This window comes from Xyrauchen texanus, chromosome 14 (assembly GCF_025860055.1).
Source record: "Xyrauchen texanus isolate HMW12.3.18 chromosome 14, RBS_HiC_50CHRs, whole genome shotgun sequence".
Taxonomy (NCBI): domain Eukaryota; kingdom Metazoa; phylum Chordata; class Actinopteri; order Cypriniformes; family Catostomidae; genus Xyrauchen; species Xyrauchen texanus.
In genome coordinates, this window is record NC_068289.1 from 20,411,390 (window position 1) to 20,436,014 (window position 24,625).

Sequence of the window (24,625 nt, forward strand, 5' to 3'; positions counted from 1 at the left end):
AGATGATTAAAACGCTGGCATAAGTGTATACATGAAACGAAAATCAATTTAAAGTGCAAAAAACTTGTTGCTGATCAGTTTTTGCTTAACCTGTTTTCCTTTATCTTTTTATGGTCATAATTGCTTTAAGGCATTTACATGGCCACACACTTTGTTCAATGACTTATATACACTGTGAAAAGAAAACTGTGTGGAAAAAAACCGGTGTAACTGTAATGAGATCAAACAAAGAGTCAGTAAAAGTGTGACATTCTTGAAAAACCTTTTAAGTAGTTTATCTTGATCTTATACTGCAAGTCGTGAATCAGTCGTTTTAGAATTTTGTCTGAAAAACTTTGGTTTAAGCAACATTCAGGAAGCCATTTTGTTGTCATGTGACAAGCAAACCAGAACACAGGAAATTATGTAATGGAAGAACCCAGTATGTCCTTATGAAGTTCCTTAAAAATAACTGATAATTTGACCTTTCTGATGACATCGCAAATGGGTATAACATACCTTCAATTAATGCAAATGTTTTAAAGTTTTTCTTTTTTATTGACCTTTTTAAAAAGGTAAGCAAATGTAAACGACGTAAGTACTCTTGGAACTGGACACTTCCAGAGTGAGGAAAAAGGCTGGTAAAACCATTCTGGACCACACTTGAACTGTTGCCTTCTGGTTGGCGCTACAGAGCTCTGAGCACCAGAACCGTCAGGCACAGGAACAGTTATTTCCCCTCAGGCTATCCATCTAAAGAACGATTAAAACTGCCCCATTGAGCAATAATTATGTGCAATACACAGCTTAGTCTATTTATATTTATCCAACATACCACACCTCTTCTGCCATTTCATTCCCTTGCTTCTGTATATAACACGTTTGTATATTGTACATGTCTAATATATGTATGTATGTGTATATATATATATATATATATATATATATATATATATATGGAAATCCTTATTAATCATTGACCCATAAGAACATAACTTTAAATAGCACATGTTTTATTTAAATACTACCTCAATACATAGCGCAGTTAAAACGGCGTAAAACCGGTAAGGAACAAGTACTGCAGCCACCAATTTTAAAAGTAACCAATACAGTGCAGAGATAAAAACAAACACTTCCTTTTAAAAACAATCTGCTTATACATTTAAAACAATGCAAATTTAAAGAGATATGTAGACAACCCTCAAATATATACTCAAATGAAAAACTGGTCACCCACTTTATTCACTTTCCTCCAGTTCCTTCTTTAAACTGTGGACAAAGAGATCAGAAGTTAAAATGTGGCATCTTATTAGAGTTAATCAAATGCATTAGTGTGAATGGTGCCTATAGGTTGGGAGCTCAATCTAATGTTATAATACAATTATGAGCAATAGTTACAGCTTATAATAAACATACCTTTTCAAATAAGAGTGGACATTGTCATAGCTGTGGTACTTGCCAGATACACAAGCACACCGGTGGCACTGCGCCCCTCTCTGGCACGGCAGAAGCTGCAGTTACAGATACCCCTGCATGGGGGCAAAGCCATTCCTAGAAGGAAAAAAAAATACCTCAGCAACAATCCTCACCTTAAACATCATTAACAGTATATAGAAACGTACTAGTGTTTGTTGCAATGGAATATCGAAGACTCAAGAGCTTTTAAAATGCAGTTGATGTTACACCATATTGAAAGTAACGTTAAAAGTAGGGCTGTCAATCGATTCAAATTTGATCCAGAATAATTAATCGCATACAAATATTTGCAAATATTCCCCTCATATAATATAATTAAATATATATAAAGATTATACATATTTATATAAATATATAATCATCTTATATATAAATAAAAAAATATTCAGATAATTAAAATGCATTACATTCTTGTAGCAGAAGAGTTAATAATTGATAAGACAATACAAAAAGTGACTTTAGAATACAATGTATTGTTTACTACCATATTATTGATCATAAGTCAATCATTGGCATACAGTTCACAGCAATCCATTTCACAAGTGAATTTGTCAAGCAGTTGGAGATTTATTATGCTTGTTTAAGAGCCCGTCAATCTACACCTGCGTCAGACGTCTCGGATGTGTTGCGTCATAAACATAAAATGTCATTGTTTCAAGTTAAATACTCAATCTTTAAACATATCTCGAGATCCCCTAGTTCGCATTTGCGCTCCTTCAAGTGTTTTGAATGCAAGGACTGTGTTGTGGGTTGTTTTCTTCACTGTATAAACTGTACTTTGCTCATACAGCTGAAATTTCACTTACTGCCCCTCTAGAGTAAACAGGTGGTACTACAAGCTTGCATTTCTCAGGAATCTTCCTTATTATGGTGCGATTAATTGAGTTAATTATTTTAACACATTAGTTTTTGTCAAATTAATCACACCGAATTAACGAGTTAAATCGACAGCCCTAGTTAAAAGACAAACTTTTTATAGTCTGTGCTACTAAATAGTGCAGAACATGACTGACCGGGTTCAGGAGGGCATCATGGACCTCTTCTCCATAGCGGTTTCGGAGACAAGGCCCGCAGAACTGTCCTCGTACACCCACACATTCAGGGTTACAGCAGTTAGTCTTGGTGTCAATAGTCTTCTGACGACACTGATGGCAAGTGGAACCCTGATGAACAAAAGCACAACCCACATAGTCATGTTCAGGCTCATTTCACTGGGTTGCAAACAGCTGTCGTGCAACCCTGCATTAGTGGATGTCTAGGCTAGTGTTTACATCTGGTATTAATATCAGTCTCAGATGATCCAAATCGCAGGCGGTTTCAAAATTATCGGATCACACAAAATGCATCTCGATATTAGTTGTAAACGGGGCTTTAAAAAAATATATATTTGATGCGTCTAAAGGAGACTCACGGTGGCACGGTTGTAAACCTTCTCTCTGACGTTAACACAGATGTTTTCCAGCTCCGCTTTAATGATCTCCTCCACAGGCCGCACCACATGAGGAATCGTCAGAGCTGTTGTAGCTGCGCCGACGTGGCTCTCTCTGCTTAAACACACCAAAGAAATTACATACCGACTCGTTCACCTTAATGCAAACAAGAGCAAGAAGCAGCTATCATGAAATCCTTAAATGAATATTCTGAGTCAAATACGAGTTAAACTCAACTGACAGAATGAGTGGCATAAATATTTATTCAGATGAAGAAAAATATGAGGAATGGGGGCAATTTTTGATGGTATACGGTTGTCAAAAATGTGATGCTTATAATTTTATAAGACCGCTTAGATTTGGCAAGTGATTATCAAACTAAAATCATGTTAACACATATTGTTTAAGTCTTGTTAAAATACTTACTGTTGCAAAAGTATAGCCACATTTACAGATTTGCCCCATTTACTTTCTCTGCAAGTGCCTCACTCTAACCCAATTTGTTTCTTTTTTTTTTTTAAAGAGGGAAAGGTCTAAAAATATGTTTTGTGATAAATTAAGATTATGCCAAAAATGCTGTCAATTGAGCTTCACTTGTATTCAACCAAGAATATTACCTTAATTACATTATTTTCCCTTACCTCCTCTTCGTCACAATCATCATTTCTGTGTCTGCGGACCAAGCTGAACTTGTCATCAAGGTCCTCCTCAGGAGTGGTGGATGGTGGCCCATCCACCAGAGAGCGTGAACGTGTATGAGGGTGAGACGTCCGTTCTGGGTTTCTTCTGCGAGTTGCATTGGTTTCCATTGAGCGGCGTGGAGCACTTCGAGGCTTCACACACACACACAATTACAAATTGAAGGTTAAAAGAACAGAGAAAATAAACCAGGAAAGCCCAGTCCTGAAATCTTACCATGCTGACCAGAGACAAATAAGCCCTCCTCGAAATGAGTCCAGGAACTTTATCCAGTTCAGCTATTAGTTTAGCAAGCTAAAAGATGAAGAAAAAAAAAGGTTAAAACTAGTTGCGTGAATGCCGAAACACACATAAACAGTAAACACACTACAAAACTGTGAAAATGTCCGATTTGGTGAGGTATTGCATTTAAACGGTCATTGACATCTAAAGTGAACATAAACAGCATTTTAACTCTAAACCCCCCCCAAAAAAAATTGTACTTTGGGCTATATAATGAAAGACTTATTTCTAGGGATGCACCGATTGTGAAATTCTGGGCCAATGCTTAAAATATCATTTTGGCCCTCTTACATTATGCCGTGTCATGTCCAGCCAGTGGCTGGTATTATAATTCCACTTGTAGGATCTTCTCTGAAACTGCAGCTGGGTAGGCAACTGTTGTCCAAGTCGACCGCAAATAAACATCGGCCACTGCCATCGTATTTGCCGATAGGCCGATGTCAGTCAACAAGACGAATATCGGCTGATACTGATGTTTGGCTGATACACCGGTGCATCCCTACTTATTTCTTATGAATAATCTTTTATTTTACATCAGTTTCAGGAAAAACAAACAAAAAAGAACTTCGATTTTAACAAAATAGTCACTACCACCATTTGGTATTGAATTTTCAGGCAATGTAATGGATATGTACCATACCCACAATAGAACATTATTCCTAACGTAATTTGGGTCAAACCACCCACCCCTACGAACACATAAAACTATATATGTTGGATATGGAAGACCCAAAACATTTTATATATTCATCATATTTAAGAGTTAGTGTATGAGTTCACATCCTTACCATAGCTTTGTTCTCTTTAATATGTGTAATCAGTGCTCTCTTCAGCATAAAGTTTTCACTCTCAGAGTCGGACTGTGGATCCTTTGGTTCCGGTTTAGCCTCAGGTTTAGGCTTGAGGTCGTGTGCTGCAGGCTTTGAAGGACTGGCTCGTTTGTTCGGGAACTTCATGGCTACCCTGAGCGTGAATGATCTGCGAGTTTTTCTGGGAGGTGAACAGGTCTCAGTGTCGGAGTCCATATTCTGAAAAGAAAGACACGATGTCGGTCATTTCATCATTCAGGTAATTGTCAAATCCACTGCATGCCTCCTCAGTCACAGGTTGGATGTTAAACACATTTTCACTCGGAGCAGAGCTTCTTGTCGGTCTCATACACACACATACATACATACATACATACATATACATACACACACACACACACACACACACACACACACACACACAATGCATGTACAAAAGGTCAAAGGTACAGAAAATGGTCTTCTATATTTTGGGTAACTAAGCAAAACAGCACAAATGAAAGTGCATGTCATACCGAGTTCCCAAAACCATCTGATCCAAAACTGTCACAGCTGTCATCCGAGGAGGAGGTTTCCATAGGAACCATAGCAGTGCTCCTGTAACTGCTCAGGTTCATTCTGGTGGAGGTGGAAGATCCCTGCTGCCCTTGTAAGAACAGAATTAAGAGAAAGTGTTTATACATTATTATAAAGAAAGTGGCATTTATATTCCAGAACCCCCAACCCCCCCAAAAAAAACAGTTTAGATCGGTTTTGTCTTAGTTTGCTGTTTGGAAACAATAGAGGCTCTATTATGAGCAAGGAGATGTCGTTGCTAATAGTATAGACATTTTATTTGACTCAGACGCACAGGTTATATTAGTTGTGGAATGCAAACAACTTTAGTGCTAGTGCTGGCAAGTTTGGACTTGATTGGTCCGGGGAGCATTAATATTGCTGTTTTAATCATATCAAAAAGGAATACAGTGAAAATCAAATCTGTTGGTCAACATTTATCAAACATTTTCTATCTACTTGCAGCTATGTTGACCGCAAGCGTAGCCCTTTAAATGTTAAGTATCCAATGTAAACCTTTTTTATTAACATACATGCGATATTGACAAACATTTCAGTTTATTATAATATATATATATATATATATATATATGAGCAAATATGATTTCTTTTTATATCATTTTGTTTGTTTTCTTAAAGTTGTGTGAGTCTATGCCCTCACCCACGATTTACACCTTCACTCTCTACAACTTCACAAAACCAACACTTGAAAACAATCATGCCCTCGATAACCAGAATATTCCATAAACCTTCCAAATATAATCTAAAATATAAACTAAAATAAAACACGAACATACGTGTATCTTACGAGTAATAAAAAGTTCTGTAAAACTCTTTGTTGAAATGATTGACTCACGCCGAAAAATCCTATATTTGTTTCATCCAAAATACGAGACAGCCAATAAACAGCACACTGCTTGGGTGAGACAGAAAAAAAATACATATTTAATTTTACCTTAGAACGCGTCGCGTCGTGTCGTCGTGTCGTGTTGTAGTCTGCTGGTGTATGCCTGAGCTTTCTCTGTGTCTCTTGAGCCCTGCAGCGGGGAATTTCGTCTGATAGTTTGCGGGTAATTTGAAAGGGGCGTGGCTCTCTTCCGTGCCACAGTCAAGTCCTGAAAGATGTATAAAGTTAATAAATTAACAACATATAGGTTTAATATTCTGGAAGGGTGTGATCCGTTATATTATACATTTGTTGAACATTGGTGACCTTGAATGTGCTCTTATTATGACTGTTGACTAAGGGGGTGAGTCTAAGGGGTGTGGTTCGTTCATTATGTTTTTCAGGTGTGCAATTTAATAAACGACTGCATGCTCCTGTGTGCGTGGGCACGACAGTCAAACGAAACTCGATGGCTACATGAGTTTATTCCTCCGTCATGTTTTAGCCGGTTTTCTACCCTTTATGTTATGATGGCAAAGTCAACAGGTTATGGGCCCAGGAAGGAGTTTGGAAGCCGGTGGAACCGTTTATGTTTTGACGGGGATGAGAAAAATTATGAACTGTGGGAAACTAAGTTTCTGGCGCACCTGCGTCTGCTCAGTTTGAAGAGCACCATACTGAGCGAACCACCTAATGATGACGGTGTAGAAGAAGACGCAGAGAAAAATGAGGACGCGTATGCAGAACTGATTCAGCTGTTGGATGATAAAAGCCTTTCCCTTGTGATGAGAGATGCAGCGGATGATGGAAGAAAGGCGCTAGAGATTCTGAGAGAACACTATGCTGGTAAAGGGAAACCACGAGTGATCAGCTTATATACAGAGCTTACGTCTCTTCAGAAAGCTGTCAATGAGAGCGTCACAGATTATGTCATTCGCGCAGAGACCGCTATTACAGCTTTGAGAAATGCGGAAGAGACTTTAAGTGATGGCTTGTTGATTGCAATGGTTCTGAAGGGCTTACCGGACTCTTTTAAATTATTTTCCATCCACATAACCCAAAGTGATGAAACGATAACTTTCACGGAGTTCAAAACAAAGCTGAGGAGTTATGAGAGCACAGAAAAGTTTAGTGCTGCCTGCTCAGAGGATGACAGCGTGATGAAGGTGAAAGCAAGAGACGGGTGGAAGATGAAATTGACCTGTTTTAACTGCGGACAGAAGGGACATAAGCTGTGGAGTGCATTTCTACTACGAGTGAGCATAGAGAACAGCGACAGTGGTGTAATTTTTGTAAAAGTTCCACGCACTGGGATGTGAATTGCAAGTGGAGAAAGCGGGACAACGTGAAGCAGGTGATGGATGAGAACACACCTTTGTTTTTAAGGTGGGCCAAGTGGATGCCGTCCTGGCCAGCGGGGTGAGGGAAAAAGGTCTCATGGTTGATACAGGAGCCACGTCGCATATCATCCAGGACATTACACAGTTCAAGGACTTTGATAAAAGTTTTGAGCCACATAAGCATATCCTAGAGCTGGCTGATGGAGAGAGGACCAGCGGTATCGCCCTGAGGAAAGGTACGGCCAAAGTTCGCCTGAGAGACAACAATGGTCAAGTGGTGGAAACGATGCTGATGGGGGCGCTGTACGTCCCATCTTTTCCACAGGACATCTTCTCAGTCAAGGCAGCGACGTCCCAGGGAGCAACGGTCATTTTCAAAGAAGGTCAGAACAGACTTGTTCATAAGAACGGTGTAACATTTGACATTCAGGTGTATGATAGACTGTTCTATTTAAGCACGGTTACAAATGATGTTGATCAATGTCATGTATGTTACAATATCCACACATGGCATGAAATTCTTGGTCACTGTAATTATGAGGATGTGTTGAAGTTGGAAAATGTTACAAAGGGGATGAAAATTAAAGGTAGAACTGAAATGTCTAATTTAAAATGTGAAGTGTGCATACAGGGAAAATTTGTTCAGAGCAGGAACAGGGAGGCAGATGAAAAAGCAAAAGTTCCTCTTGGACTTGTGCACACAGACTTAGCTGGACCTATGGAGCCGGTAGCAAAAGATGGTTTCTGTAATGCTTGGCAGACAACAAGGCAGACGAAGGTTGAGGATCCACAAGCAGTAACTTTATTTAACTAAACAAACACAAAGGAAAACCCACGATGGGGAAATAAACATAAGCAGGGAACTCGGGAAGGAAACACAGAGCAGGCTTAACAAACATACCAACAAACATTACTAACATGCAACGATCGACAGGGACTGAACAAACAGGCAGGGTATAAATACAAGACAGGACCAATGAACAACCAGAACTCAAAATGACATGATGAGGTGATGAACAGAAACCAATGGGAAACTAACGAGGACAGGTGAGAACAATGAACAATGAACACAATGGCTAACAAGACTATGGAGGTACAGAAGGTTCAAAAGTGAAAACTATGGAGTGCCGAAAGTATCAAAATGGAAGACAAAAGGGAAACAGTAAAACAGGACAAGGTCATACGTTACATAGCCCCCCTAAGGATCGGATCCCAGACGATCCAAAAACGAGAAAACAAAACCCAAGAAAAAACCATAGAAAACAACATTATGGCACTGGGGGCAGACAGACAGACCAGGGGGGGCACATGAGCAGGGGGGCAGTCCAAGGGGCACAGAGGGCAGGCAGGAAGTCCAAGGGGGGCAACAAGGGGAAATTAAACAGTCCACGGGGGCACAAAGGGACAGGTTTCGATGGTCTGGGAGCTGGCCACCGGGTAGATGCAGGAGGCCTAGGAGGAGACCACTGGACAGGGACTGGGTCAGGGGGCCTGGGAAGAGGCCACGGGACTGGGACTGGGTCAGGAGGTCTGGGGAGAGGCCATGGGACTGGGACTGGGTCAGAAGCCCTGGGAGGAGGCCACAGGACAGGGACCGGGTCAGGAGGCCTGGGAGGAGGCCACAGCATAGAGGCCGGCTTTGGTGGCCTGGGAGGTGGTCGTGGGCCAAGGGCCGGTTCAGGGGACCTGGAAGGTGACCACAGGACAGAGGCCGGTTTTGGTGGCCTAGGAGATGGAGTGGCCACAAGGGAGGCCGGCGGAGCCGCGTGAGGTGGAGCCCAGGAGGACCTCTGAGGCGGAGCCGAGGGAGGTGATGGCTCAGAAGGCCCAGAAGGCGGAGCTGAGGGAGGCTCAGGAGGTGGAGCTGAAGGAGGCTCAGGAGGCGGAGCCGAGGTAGGCGGCGCCGTAGGAGGCTTTAGGAACGGAGACCAGGAAGGCTCTGGATTCTCTGGGGGCAGAGACGTAGGAGGCTCTGAGGGTGGAGCCGTCGAAGGCTTGAGTGGCTCGAGAGGCGGAGCCGCAGGAGGCTCGGGAGGCTCTGAAGGCGGAGCCGTCGAAGGCTTGAGTGGCTCGAGAGGCGGAGCCGTCGGAGGCTCGGGTGGCTCAAGAGGCGGAGCCGTAGGAGGCTCTGGAGGCGGAGCCCTGGAAGGCCCGAGAGGCTTGAGGGGCGGAGCCCTGGAAGGCTCGAGAGGCTTGAGAGGCGGAGCCCTGGGAGGCGCGAGAGGCTTGAGAGGCGGAGCTCTGGGAAGCTCGGAGGGCGGAGCTCTGGAAAGCTCGGGAGGCTTGAGAGACGGAGCCCTGGAAGGCTCGAGAGGCTCGGGGAGAAGAGCCCTAGGAGGCTCGGGAGGCGGAGCCGTAGGAGGTTCGGGAGGCAGAGCCGTAGGAGGTTCGGGAGGCGGAGCCGTAGGAGGTTCGGGAGGCAGAGCCGTAGGAGGTTCGGGAAGCTCTGAGGGCGGAGCCGTCGGAGGCTCGGGTGGCTCAGGAGGCGGAGCTGAGGGAGGCTCAGGAGGCTCAGAGGAAGGCTCAGGAGACGGAGCAGAGGAAGGCCTAGGAGGTGGAGCCGAGGATGGCTTTGGAGGCAGAGCCGCAGGAGGCTCGGGGAGAAGAGCCCTAAGAGACTCGGGAGGCGGAGCTCTGGAACGCTTGAGAGACTCGGGAGGCGGAGCCCTGGGAGGCTCGAGAGACTTGAGAGGCGGAGTCCTGGGAGGCTCGAGAGACTCGGGAGGCGGAGCCCTGGGTGGCTCGAGAGACTCGGGAGGCGGAGCCCTGGGTGGCTCGAGAGACTCGGGAGGCGGAGCCCTAGGGGGCTCGAGAGGCGCTGGCTCTAGGACGGGCATGACCACTGGCGCTGGCTCTTGGACGATCACGGCAACTGGCACTGGCACTGGCTCTTGGACGGTCATGGCTACTGGCGCTGGCTCTTGGACGGTCATGGCTACTGGCGCTGGCTCACTGACATCGGAGGCTACAGGCGCTGGCTCACTGACATCGGAGGCTACAGGCGCTGGCTCACTGACATCGGAGGCTACAGGCGCTGGCTCACTGACATCGGAGGCTACAGGCTCGCTCACCGTGAAAGGCGTGGGCTCTGGTTCGCTCACGGTGACAGGCGTTGGCTCTGGCTCGCAGACCGGGGCAGGCGTTGGCTCTGGCTCGCAGACCGGGGCAGGCGTTGGCTCTGGCTCGTTGACCGTGGCTGGGTTATGCCGGAAGGCGGAAGCCCGTCTTCTCTCCCTCCTACGAGCAGACGAAGTGGACCGCGCTGGTTCTAGGGATACCGCTGGCGTGGGGGATTGTTCGTTGACTGATGGGGTTGGCGTGGCAGGGAGCGCCAGAGACGGCTGGGGAGTCTCCGCTGTGGGTGGTGAGGTTGGGTCCTCCTTGGAAACGACCACAGTAAACGGAGAGCTGCTCAACAGTAGGGTCGCCTCCAGGAGGTCGCGGAGGGTCCAGCCGCGTGTCGCCAGAGGCAACAGCTCCTGCAGCTGAAGGGTTCAGGTTATCCCGGAAAAAACCACCAAGGCAGAGTCCGGGAAGTCGGAGAGGCTTGCCAGAGCAAGGAAGTCTCGGATGTGGCTTTCTATGGGACGGTCCCCCTGTCGCAAACAGAGCAGCCGGTAGTTGGCCTGAAAAACTGCTGGATCCATTGTGTGGTCGATCGTTCTGTAATGCTTGGCAGACAACAAGGCAGACGAAGGTTGAGGATCCACAAGCAGTAACTTTATTTAACTAAACAAACACAAAGGAAAGCCCACGATGGGGAAATAAACATAAGCAGGGAACTCGGGAAGGAAACACAGAGCAGGCTTAACAAACATACCAACAAACATTACTAACATGCAACGATCGACAGGGACTGAACAAACAGGCAGGGTATAAATACAAGACAGGACCAATGAACAACCAGAACTCAAAATGACATGATGAGGTGATGAACAGAAACCAATGGGAAACTAACGAGGACAGGTGAGAACAATGAACAATGAACACAATGGCTAACAAGACTATGGAGGTACAGAAGGTTCAAAAGTGAAAACTATGGAGTGACGAAAGTATCAAAATGGAAGACAAAAGGGAAACAGTAAAACAGGACAAGGTCATACGTTACAGTTTCAGATATATCTTGGCATTTACTGATGACTATTCAGGTGCAATCTTTACATATTTTTTGAGAGTAAAGAGTGATACAGTCAAAGGAACAGAGAAGTTCATTGCTGATGTTTCACCTTACGGTAAAATTAAATGTATGAGATCTGATAATGGCACCGAGTTTACATCCAGGGAATTTCAGTCCCTGCTCAGTAAAAATGCAATTAGACACGAAACCTCAGCTCCCTATTCACCCCATCAGAATGGGACAGCTGAGAGGAGCTGGAGAACTTTGCTTGACATGGCAAGGTGTATGTTAATCGAGAGTAGCTTACCAAAAATGTTATGGACGTATGCAATCCAGACTGCAGCTGTTATTCGCAACAGATGTTATAACAGACGTGTAGAACAGACCCCATACTATATGTTGACTGGAAAGAAGCCTGATCTTTCAAGAATGAGAATATTTGGGTCAGAGTGCTATGCATACAAACAGAACAAGAAAAAGTTAGACTCTCGATGTGAAAAAGGGATTTTCATTGGTTATGACAAGAATAGCCCTGCATATGTAGTTTTCTATCCAGACTTCGGGAAAGTGAACAAAAGTAGGTTGGTGGAGTTTATCACAAAGAGTGGGACAGAATGCCACACTCAGACAGATCAGTTAACGTGTGAAGATGATGTGCGTAGGGAAAGCGCCGAAACTCACCTACCAAAACCTGAGAAAATAGAATTAATAAATCCCCAGGACATAAGATCTGAAACGTGTGACCCAAGCCCCAACACAGGTGAAAGGGAAAGTGTTGAGAGCAGGCGTTATCCACAGAGAGAGAAGAGGCCTCCACAGTATTTGAGGGATTATGAGTGTGGAATAAAATGTGATGATGACCACGCACTAGCCAGTATTGATTATTGTTATAGAGTTGCATGTGATGTACCCCACACTCTAAAGGAGGCTATAAGTTCACCAGAGTCAGAATTGTGGAGTAAGGCCATGCAGAATGAGATGAATTCTCTTAAGGAGAATGATACGTTTACCCTTACAACATTACCGGAAGGTAAAAATATAGTGGGGGGCAGATGGGTCTACACATTGAAGGAAAACCCAGTTGGGACAACATACAAAGCTCGGTAGGTGGCGAAGGAGTATAGTCAAGTTGCAGGCATTGATTATAATGAAACTTTTTCTCCAACTGCTGACATGACATCAATACGTAGTTTAATGCAAATTGCAGCTCAATATGGTTTAGAACTGCATCAAATGGATGTAAAGACTGCATATTTGCACGCCCCTATTGATACTGAATTGTATATGGAACAGCCAGAAGGATTTGAGGTCAAGTCAGAAACAAGTGAGAGGCTTGTCTGTAGACTTAATAAATCACTCTATGGTTTGAAACAGTCAGGGCGGAATTGGAATAAAATGCTAGGAGATTTTCTGATTCAAAATGATTTTATTCAAAATCCTGCTGATCATTGTGTATACAATAAACAAATTGGAGGTGAGAGAATCATACTGATAGTCTGGGTTGATGATCTTCTTATTGCAGCAAGTGATAGTCAGATACTCAGAAATGTGAAAAGAATGTTGGAGGAAAGATTTAAAATGAAAGATCTTGGTAAACTTACACATTTCCTGGGTATTGATTTTGCACAAGGAGATGGTGAGATAAAAATGAACCAGAAAAGGTTCATTATTAAGATTTTGGAGAGGTTTGATATGATTAATTGTAAACCAAGGTCAACTCCATGCGAAAACAGAATGCAATTTGATAATGAAGGTGAACGTGTTGATCTAAAGCGGTATCGAGAAGTGGTTGGTAGCTTGATCTATCTAATGACTTGTACTAGACCAGATCTAGGTTTCATTGTCAGTAAGCTGTCACAACACTTTTCTGAACCAAAGAACCAACACTGGGTAGCTGCTAAGCATGTATTGCGATATTTAAAGGGAACTGTGAACAAGGAATTGTGTTATAAGAGAAATGATGTAAATCTTAATCTCTTTACATTTAGTGATGCTGATTGGGCAGCAGACCAGAATGATAGAAGAATTACAACTGGTTACTGCTTTAGTTTGTCTGCCACTGGTCCTGTTATTTCTTGGAGATCCAAGAAACAATCCACAGTTGCTCTTTCCACATGTGAGGCGGAGTTAATGGCTTTGGCAGCTACTGCACAGGAAAGCTTATATCTTGTCCAGTTATTAAACAAAATGGACAATGAATGTATTTACACACCAGTGACAATTTATGAGGACAATCAAGGGGCAATTGCTTTGTCAAAGAACCCTATATGCCGTCAAAGGTGTAAACATGTTGATATTAAGTATCATTTTGTTCGATCTGCACTTGAAGATGGAAAGATAACTATTGAATATTGTCCTACAGCAGCCATGGTTGCAGATATTCTGACCAAACCTGTAACCAAAGCCATACTTGATAGATTTGTGTGTTTTATTTTTGGTGTGATGTAAATGTACATGATAATTGTATGTTATTCATCCTAAGAGCAAGTGGGGGTGTTGAACATTGGTGACCTTGAATGTGCTCTTATTATGACTGTTGACTACGGGGGTGAGTCTAAGGGGTGTGGTTCGTTCATTATGTTTTTCAGGTGTTGCAATTTAATAAACGACTGCATGCTCCTGTGTGTGTGGGCACGACAGTCAAACGAAACTCGATGGCTACGTGAGTTTATTCCTCCGTCATGTTTTAGCCGGTTTTCTACCCTTTATGTTATGATGGCAAAGTCAACAACATTAAATATGAATTTGCTGATAAAATGCTATTGGACCCTTGAAGTACCTGCATCAGGGTGACATCATGTTTATTTGACATTAAACTCGCTTCCAGGACTTTTAGCCGTGGCGCCAAATCTCTGAGCTCATTTGCATAAGGACGCATAAATCGCATCGAAATACTTTTATGACTGAAACATTATGACTCAGATAAAACAGACCCGTGTTACTTCAAAGTTACACTTAATTAGCAGTTTAAAAATCGACTAAATGTATCCAATATAATAATAAATAAATCTTAAAGAATAACAGATAAATTAAATAATCCTCTATAATACAACATAAATCTACATTTGATTGCAGGCAGACACAGTGTGATAGAAAAGGCCCATGATTATGATATTGATGAAATATTCAGCATATATCTCAAATAAAACTCATTAAATGTTTCATAAATTGGCAAAAGGCAAATTCAAATTTAAGCCTGAGAGTAGTATACACATTATAATATTTCAATAATAGAAACTTTGACCTTTTTTTCTGAAAAGGCTTCATAATTTAAAGCATTTAAGATTAGTGTTTCCAATTTCATGATACACTTTTACCTGTTCTTACGGTTGTTCTTGTCAATAAATAAGATGCTTTTATTGAAGTGCATTTACAGTACACTAAAAATCCCCTTAGAACTATTGGGGTTAAGTGCCTAATGAACAATATTGACAAGGTCATCTCCAACCCATTCCTACCACAGCCTTGCATCACTACAAATCCTCTACATCCCACTTTGCAAATCTGCAACATTTGCCACGCCCACCTCCTCTCCCTCCTCTCTGTGGACGACCTCTGGCGGACCTCCCTTCCTGGTGTTTATGTTCCTGTTTATTAGATTTCTTTATCTACTTTAATCCACTCCCCATAACTGGCCCCACCCTCTTCAGATGCCCCTTTCTTCTTTGGCCCTTCAGTCACCAGTTATATAAGACTGGCTGTTTCATGGTCGTCTGCTGTGTTGGAAGCCTGTGGATCCTTTCTGTGTCACCTGATTATACCTTTTGGCTTCGCCTCTTCCTCCTCCAGTGATTTTAATTATGTGGTCATAATAGATTTTACTGTTGTAGTTATGTTTAGCTCCTGCACTAGGTGGGCTCTCGCACTCGTAGGTGCTCTCTGACATTGTGCTAGATGGGCTGCTGCCCATTGACCCCAGATGCATGGTGGAGAGTTTGAATGAGAGCATGGGGGAGAAACTCCATGAGTCTGTGCACGGAGAGTGCTGCGATAAGGCGATCTCCTCATGGCAGTGGCATAACAACCGAGCACTTCATTTTATCCAATTTAACGAGTGTGCTAAATCTAAGTGCAATTTACATGCCTAGGCAACATGCAACTGGCTGTGTATGGAGTGTTCACAATATTTGGGTCATATGTGCCCAAACAATAGGTGTATTCGCAAAAGTATATGTCAGCTCGATCCAGTCTGGACATTCTCCGTTGACCTCTCTCATCAACAAGGTGTCTCAGTCCCCAGAACTGCCACTCACTGGATGTTTTTGTTGTTGGCACAATTCTACATTTACATTTACATTTATTAATTTGGAAGACGCGTTTATCCAAAGCGACTTACAAAAGAGGAAAACATAAGCGAATCATCTTATAGAGACATTGGTATGAAAAAGGGCTATACTACAAAGTTTCACTAGCATCAGAATAGTATTCAAAACAGATTTAAGTGCAACAAGAATAAACTACATAGTTTATAACTAAGTAACATAAACTATGATTAAACTACAGACTGTTGTGCATGAAAATCCCAGGAGATCAGCAGTTACAGGAATACTTATACCAACATTCATGCCATGATCCAAATCACTGAGATACATTTTTTTTTCCCATTCTGATGGTTGATGAGAACATTAACAGAAGCTTCTGACCCATATCTCCATGATTTTATGCATTGCAATGCTGCCTGACGATTGGCTGATTAGATAATCTCATGACGTGTACAGGTGTTCCTAATAAAGTGGCCAGTGAGTGTACAGCTGTGGCCAAAAGTAAATACATTTTGTGTTTCGCAAAGTTTTGTGCCTCAGTTGTTGTGGTGTTGATTCACATTGTTTCTAGATTATTGTGCAAAAAGCTTCATTGGCCAAAAAATTTTACTTTATCACAAAAAGTGATAATTCTATCATTCTGATTGGATTATAAGAGCAGACTGTAAAATGAGGGAAGAAGTGTTTCCAATCATTGTGTTCTTATTAGCAATGGTTACCTCTAAAGAGAGATGTGCAGCCATTCGCTTTGCATCAAAATGGCCTCAGATGCAAGGAAATTTCTGCAAAGAATATTGCACCTGAAAGAACCATTTAATGGATCATCAAGAACTTTAAGGAGAGAGGTTCAACTGCAGTGAAGAACGCTTCAGGACGTCCCAGAGAGTCCAGCAAGTGCCAGGACCGTCTCCTCCTGAGGAGTCAGCTATGGAATCGTGTCACCACCATTGCAGAGCTTGCTCAATATTGGCAGCAAGTTGGTGTGAGTGCATCTGCATGCACAGTGAGGCAAAGACTTTTGGACAATGGCCTGGTGTCAAGAAGGGCAGCAAAGAAGCCACTTCTCTCCAAGTAAAACATCAGGGACAGACTGAAATTCTGCAGGAAGTACAAGGATTGCACAGCAGAAAACTGGTGCAAAGTTATTTTTCTCTGATGAAGCCCGCTTCCGACTGTTTAGGACATCTGGAAAATCGAAAGTCCGGAGAAGAAAGGTGAACGCTACCATGAGTCCTGTGTCGTGCCAACAGTGAAGCATCCTGTGACCATCCATGAGTGGGGTTGTTTTTCATCCAAAGGCGTGGGATCTCTCACAATTCTGCCCAAAAACACTGCCATGAATAAAGAATGGTATCAAAATGTCCTGCAAGGGCAACTTCTCCCTACGATCCAGGAGCAATTTGGTGATGATCCATGCATTTTCCAGAATGATGGAGCACCATGTCACAAGGCAAAAGTGATAATTAAGTGGCACAGAGATCATTACATTGAAATTTTGGATCAGTGGCCAGGCAACACCCATAGAGAACCTGTGGTCAATCCTAAAATGGCGAGTGGACAAGCAGAAGCCCACAAATTGTGATCAACTCCGAGCACTAAAAAGGCAAGAATGGATCGCCATCAGTCAGGATTTGGCTCAGAAGCTGATATCCAGCATGCCATAGCGAATTGCAGAGGTTATGAAGAACAAGGGTCAACACTGTAAATATTGACTCTTTACATATATTGAATGGTTTTGCCCAAAAAAAAGCCTTTTATGAAATACTTATCATTGTTTTCCAGTATAACATAGAAACATGTGAAAAAATCATCTACAAGCCGCAAACTTTGCAAAACACAACATTTATGTCACTGACAATATATTTGGCCACAGCTGTATATCACCATCCTACCCAGCCCTACTCCATAAGATACAATCAGACATGGGTAGTAATGCGCTACATTAACTCTGTTACATTTACTTGAGTACATTTGTGGTAAAATGTTTGTACTTTTACTTCATTACAATGGGCGGCGTTCTTATCATTACATTACTGGGTTTAATTTTAGTTAATGTGTAAATTATTGAATGGGACTTTTACGACAGTGGATGTTCACACAGCTGCGCACGCTAACACTGACTGTCTCTGAAGATGAATCCATTACTACTGCAGCATCATGCTCTTCTAACTAAGAGAAACACTTTCTTCGCTCTGCACAGTAAAAAAAGAATAGTTTTGTCATGCAATGCATTCATTTAACAGGATATTTCAAGATTCAATTTGCAGCTCCAACTTAAGGCAGCACACAGATTTAAGTTTTAATCTAATGATACACAGGCTTTTCTGTGTAATGTGATGGTCATTTTCAGGGTGATAATGTAATTGGGCTCTTATGACATGTCATTTTTAAGTGTACGTTTTTAAATCTGCAGCAATATATCAATGTGCTTTGTCCCGTGTCCTGCATGTCGTGAGCATTATTTACGCATTTACCCCGTGCCCTTGCGGGGATACTGGAAACTATCGCAGCAACTTCAGGCTGATTAACTGTATCAATTCATGTAAACATCCAAATTAAATGTAAATGCCTTTTGCTCTGCCGGTAACAATATTGACAACTGGAGCATGAACAGACAGCATTTCTGCGCATACTGCCCTACGCAGGCTGTGTACTCTGAGATTAGAGAGCAGTGGTACTGCTGTACAGAACTAAGTATCTAAATTATTTCGACACTGAAAACTGTAACTACACTAAACTTACAACTAAAAGCTATGAAATAGCTTTATATAGAATTTTGACAAATTCCTCCAGATCTGACAAGAGCCCTTAAAGTGTTAGTTCACCCAATATTAGGGATTGACAGGCTCAGTCACTATTCACTTTCAAAATATATAGAAAAAAACAAATGACTGAAAGTAAATGGTGACAAAAGACAAACATGCTGTCTAATATCTACTTATTGTGTTGCATGGAAGACAGAAAGTCAAGCAGGTTTGGAACAAAATGATGGTGAATGATGACAGAATTTCCATTAATAATAATAATAATTCTGTAATAAATGTTAAATGTGTATGTTAAATTTAGAGAGTTAAAGTCTATTATGTCATTTGTGAAAATAACAAGTTACTCACTACTTGAGTACTCTTTTAATTGGATACTTTATTACTCTTACTCAAGTAATTATTTATGTTAGCACATTTACTTCTACTTGAGTAATTATTTTTTAAAGTAATTGTACTTTTACTTGAATAAAGTTTTTGGCTACTCTACCCACCTTAGCATACAATTAACTACAAAAAAACAAAACTTGGATAAAACATTTTAATCTGTGTTTTACCTGAGTTGGACCTGCTTCTGTTGTATGCTTCTCTGATGTTGGTGCCGTTTCAATGACAAGCTCTACAGGTTTGATGACTTCCCTCCCACTGGCTGGACTCCACTTCAGTGTGTGCACATGCCTTGTGCACTTAGGAGATCTCACATTACTCTGACATGAAACCAAGAAGAAGGTTAAAAACAATGATGCAAATCACTCATGTATGACAGCACATAAGTCCCTTATTCGTCCATGGCAGGTTTAAAAATGATGCTTTCTGATTGGCTAGAACAAATTGCCATTTTAATTTCTTAACCAGATATATTTTTGAGTAAAACAGGATACGCAATTAGAAAAATGTAGTCTTGATCTTGATTTCATCCATCTAAATGATTTGATAATGAAAAGTGGTTTTCAGGGTATCTGCAGGTATCAGCACATCCAATTTAATACTTTTTTAATACCATTTTTAAGACCTTTTAAAAAAATGTAACAATCACTATCTGGGTTAATGCATATATTTAAAAACTAGATGCAGTATGAAGTCACATATTAACATAACATGTTACTAATGCGAGTGTAAAGGGCTGGTTTGATACTGTATGCCTAAATCATTTTTATGCAGACATCTACAATAGTTATTTAAAGTTCATTAGTACTAGACCAAAAATGAAATATATATGCCATCATGCAACATGTGAAACTTTTTCCTTTACCTGAGCTATATTTTTGCTATAACGGGGAACAGTGTTTGCAAAAGCTGGCAAATATTTTCTTAAATCTGTATGAGTGGTGCTTTCATTTTGTGAATTAACAGGATGTGCAAAAAGTACAGTAATTCACTCACTCACTTTGTTTATATATATATATATATATTTTTTTTATATTGTGGGTCCCAGTCAAGTTTAGTATTATTATTATAATTTTAAGGGTTAGATTTGTTTTATATAATAGTAATATATTTCTGAATTATTTACTTCACCTTCACTTGGACCTTTTATTTTGGCAAACCTGTAGCCTTTACAGAAAGTGCAGAGTTTATTTAACAGTTTACATTGTTCCTCATTTAAAAATCTGGTTAAACACTGTCATCTCTTGTTTTCTGTGATACTGTGTTGTGTTTTAAGATTTGTATGATATATTGGCTTTGACTTTGTTCTATAGGGCAGCCAATGGAACAGCACCCTCCTACTTCAACTCCCTATTCCAGGTCTATGTCCCCTCTCGCTCCCTGTGATCTAAGAATGAGCGATGCCTGGTGGTTCTATTGCAAAGAGGCACAAAGTCACTCTCCAGATCATTCCCATTCTCTGTTCCTTAGTGGTGGAATATCCAACAAATATCACATATATATTCTTCAGCTATCACAAAAAAAGTAAAATTTTGTTCCAAATTGCATATAGACTGTTTAATATGTACATAGTTATGTAGTAGATATTAAAATTATTATTCAATTATTTGTTTAAAAAATCATATGAATGTAAAGTTAATTCCACCATATTGTTGGATATCCTAAAATAATCTGTGTTGTAAAATATTTTATTTTAACGCTGCAATTTATGTTCGTATTCATTTTAAAATAAGTTAATTCATAGTGGGACTTTTATTTTGAAAACTTACATCACGGCATCTCATCTCATCTCATCTCATTGTCATAGCAGAGTGAAAGCACAGGACAGCGTTGGTTACAGCTACATAAGCACAAATTCCATCATTTGAGCCAAAATGATGGATTGTCTTTTTTTTTTTTTTTTTTTTTGGAGAAATACAATTTTTGTTTAGGTTTTCAAATGATGACACTTTTATATCGAAATTCAAACAATAAATGTTATATTGATGGTTTTTAATGGTGCATGCGAGAGATTGCGGTAGCTGGCCATTCAAACAGGTCGGTGCCCAACGCCCTCACTCTCCAATTTATAGCACAAACAAAATCATAAATGAACATCTAAGTGTATGTTGAAACTTAATGAAATATATCTTCTCTCAAGTAATCGCCTAGTCTGTTAATGTTGAAATGTCAATGGAGAAAATTATTGGGGAAAATCTCAAGCCCCGGCGATGTACACTAAACGCACACACACCAACGGAAAACGGCATGCCAACTCTATTCTCTGATATCTGCGAGGCGTGGAAGGTGTTCATTCGTAATGTTTTTATTCATCCTTACACCCCAAGGACAGAAATGTTCAAAAAAAAAAACAATTAATTCCTCGGGAAAGGTCATTTAATACTTTTTAATACTTTTTAATGGCGTTCATTTTCACCGAATTGATTTATTATTGATATATATATATATTTCATATACTCTTTACTTATTGTATTGTATATTGTGTATTCTATATTGTGTGTATTGTTTACTGTACATTGTATATAATTATTGTGTTGTGTAAGTATGTGTACATTTGATATGTAAATTGTGTTGTGTATGTATGTTGTTTACTGTAATTGGTATATGTCTCGTCACTGTCATGACTGCTATGTTGCTCGGAACTGCACACAAGAATTTCACCTACTGTTGCACTTGTGTACATGGTAGTGTGACAATAAAGTGATTTGATATGATTTGATTTGATATATACCCTGTATATAGAGTGCCGGTATAGAAACAAATAATTTTTATTCCATTGCAAAATATACAAATATACAAATATATAAGTACGTAGTTTGAGAGTGTAGGGTGACCGACTCGATTGCATAATTGACAGTGCGTCTCTGGAGTGGGACGGTCGGTGCAGAGCTCACCAAAAAAAATTGCTGATAAACTGAATTTTTAAAAAGTTTAAATAACGTGGACTGATAGCTTCAACATATACCATCGATTAACAACCTCGGTGCTCACGGTGAAGCGAAACTAGGGGTCTCTCTTGAGCACCGAATATACCTCTGATCTATGAAAAAAGGCCAATGAGAAGTTGGCAGCCAGTATTTGCATACCCCGCCCCCGGACATACGGGTATAAAGGCGAGGAAATAATAGAGTTCATTCATAATTTTTCTGTGGAGCCGGAAATGGTTCTGGCCACTACAGCGGTTCTGCTCAGCGACGTGGCCGGGAAGACACAACGTCTCGTTCCCTCCATCAGGGAACAGAGGTTACATCCGTAACCTAGACGTTCCCCATCTGTCGCTCTCTTCGTCGTTGTGTCAGAGAAGTGACACTAGGGGTCCAATTTAAATCCGCCATGTGCTGAGCCGTGTACGTGTTCTGCTGACACAGGAGCGGGCAGGTATTTCTTACGTGCCAAACGACCGGCTGTGTCAGACTGCACGTACCCTTCCCCAATGCCCCAAAAAAGTTGTCTGAATCCTTCTGGTTACCCTAGACAGGGGAACAAGGCGACGCTTGCCAACCTGGGAACGGGACCTCTTTTCTCTATATATTTCTCGCATAGAGTAATAGACAGCCGGGGCCCTTACATGCATTGAGGGAAGGGGTCTTACCCAATTTCCTATTCTTTCAGGGGGAAAAGACCCTGCAGAGACCACACCTACCCAGCGGGGAGGTAAAGTGGCGAATACATCATGTGTGTTTTTAGGTGACACGTGGAAGTGGCGCAGTGGTAGATCCAGCCTCAGCGAGGGGGAGTTGCTACAACATGGCGACCGGGGGTCCGGGCACCTCTTAGGAACCTGATGATTAAGTCATGCTTACCAAGGGACTTGCCGTCTACTGCGTTGTGGTGAGCCGAGATAGCAGCGACATACACCTTTAGGGTGGAAGGGGACAGCCTCTCTTGCAGGAATAAGTGCACTGGCCTAACTGCGCACCTCTGTGGGTCTTCAGCCCGGGAAGAACACCAATCTGCGAATAAGTGCCACTTCAGGGCGTAGAGATGCCTGGTAGAAGGGGCTCTGGCTTGGTTGATCGTGTCTATGATGGTAGACCGGCTAGATCTTCCGCGTCCCGTCCAGGGACCAGACGTGGAGTTTCTAGAGGTCTGGATGCAGATGCCAGAGTGTGCCCTGCCCCTGAGAAAGAAGGTCCTTCCTCAGGGGAATTTGCCAGGGAGGGGCTGTCGCGAGGAGTGCGAGGTCCGAGAACCAGGCCCAGTTGGGCCAATAGGGAGCCACTAGTTTGACTTGTTCCTCGTCCTCCCTGACCTTGTACAGCACCTGTTCAAGAAGGCTCACTGGGGGAAATCTGCTGCAGGGGCACACCTGCCCGTAGAAAGCAGCGGTCTATCCAGGGTTTTAGTGTTTTGCGGCAGGCGGGGGTGATTGTCACACGGTGCGTGCCACGGCGCCATGCTCATCTCAGGACTCGAGTCTGAAGCCAGTGCTGAAGCGGTCTCATATGCATGAACTCCAGCGGCGTGGCTGCGGTGGAGGATGCTATATGCCCCAGGAGCCTCTGGAAGAGTTTTAGAGGGACCGTTGTACCCGGCCTGAATTTGGCGAGACATCTCAGCACCGACTGTGCACGCTCGTTGGTGAGACGTGCGGACATTGAGACTGAGTCTAACTCCATACCGAGAAAGGAGATGCTTTGAACCGGGGTGAGCTTGCTCTTTTCTCGGTTGACCTGAAGCCCCAAGCTAGTTTCTGTGTGTGCATAGTAACTCTCGGGAGTGGGCCAGTATGAGCCAGTCGTCGAGGTAATTGAGTATGCGGATGCCGGCTTCTTGGAGATGGACAAGGGCTGCCTCTTCGACTTTCGTGAAGACGCGAGGGGACAGAGACATGCCGAAGGGGAGGACTTTTGTACTGGAACGCCTGGCCGTCGAGCACGAACCGTAGGAATGGTCGGTGTCGCGGCAGAATTGAGACGTGGAAGTACGCGTCCTTCAGGTCTACCGCTGCGAACCAATCTAGGTGCTGGACGCATGTCAAGATACACATGTGCGTGAGCATTTTGAACGGGAGTTTGAGCAGTGCTCGGTTGAAAACTTGCTGGTCCAAGATCGGTCGTAAGCCACTGCCTTTCTTGGGTACAATGAAGTAAGGGCTGTAGAAACCCTTCTTCATTTCGGTTGGAAACCAACCGTGCAGGGGCCGGGTTAGGGACTGAGGAGGAGGTCTTGTAATGGCGTCCTCTGGACTCATCAGAACCGGCCGGCCGGGGGACAGTCGTGGGGCTGAAGGCGGATCTGGGACCGCGTCCAGCGTGCCAGGACTGTTGAGATCTGGTGGCAGAGTACCGTGAGAACAACATTTGAGGGCCAGATGACCCAGAGACAAAAGTAAATAGCTCTTATATTGAGAATTTGGTATCGCTGCCCCATTTAAGGGTAGCGGCAAATGAAATAAATTCAAAAGAAGATTCTCCTCCCGGCCCTCCACCGGGGAATGGAGTGGTCTTACCATCTCCGGAGCTAACGTCTTGGGCTCTGGGTCGTCCATCTCAGGAGCACCTGGGAGCCTTCTGGGTCCTCGAGGGGGTCCGTGAGACAGGGGGCATCTACTTCCTGCGGGCTGAGAGCTGGGCCCAGGTTGAGGCGGAGCAGCTTGTTGTTTCATCGCAGGGGGACACCCTCGGCGAGCAGACGGGGC

General features: G+C 42.6%; 2 protein-coding genes across 2 annotated transcripts in view; both read right to left on the bottom strand.

Moving 5' to 3' along the window:
- Nucleotides 1–1,033: 1,033 nt before the first annotated feature.
- On the bottom strand, nt 1,034–5,284 carry cdca7a (cell division cycle associated 7a). The gene is given in 11 exon segments (XM_052142355.1): nt 1,034–1,248; nt 1,396–1,438; nt 1,441–1,518; nt 1,521–1,530; nt 2,469–2,618; nt 2,867–2,969; nt 2,971–2,999; nt 3,527–3,718; nt 3,801–3,878; nt 4,655–4,894; nt 5,191–5,284. Coding segments are annotated over 11 exon segments (1,026 nt in total). The 5' UTR covers nt 5,263–5,284; the 3' UTR covers nt 1,034–1,217.
- A 9,762-nt stretch (nt 5,285–15,046) lies between these two features.
- map3k20a (mitogen-activated protein kinase kinase kinase 20a) overlaps nt 15,047–24,625 on the bottom strand; it is a 42,425-nt gene continuing 32,846 nt past the window's right edge. Inside the window, 6 exon segments of the mRNA XM_052141760.1 lie at nt 15,047–15,179; nt 15,181–15,255; nt 15,257–15,557; nt 15,560–15,604; nt 19,155–19,193; nt 19,196–19,304. Of these exon segments, the coding sequence (XP_051997720.1) occupies nt 15,047–15,179; nt 15,181–15,255; nt 15,257–15,557; nt 15,560–15,604; nt 19,155–19,193; nt 19,196–19,304 (702 nt within the window).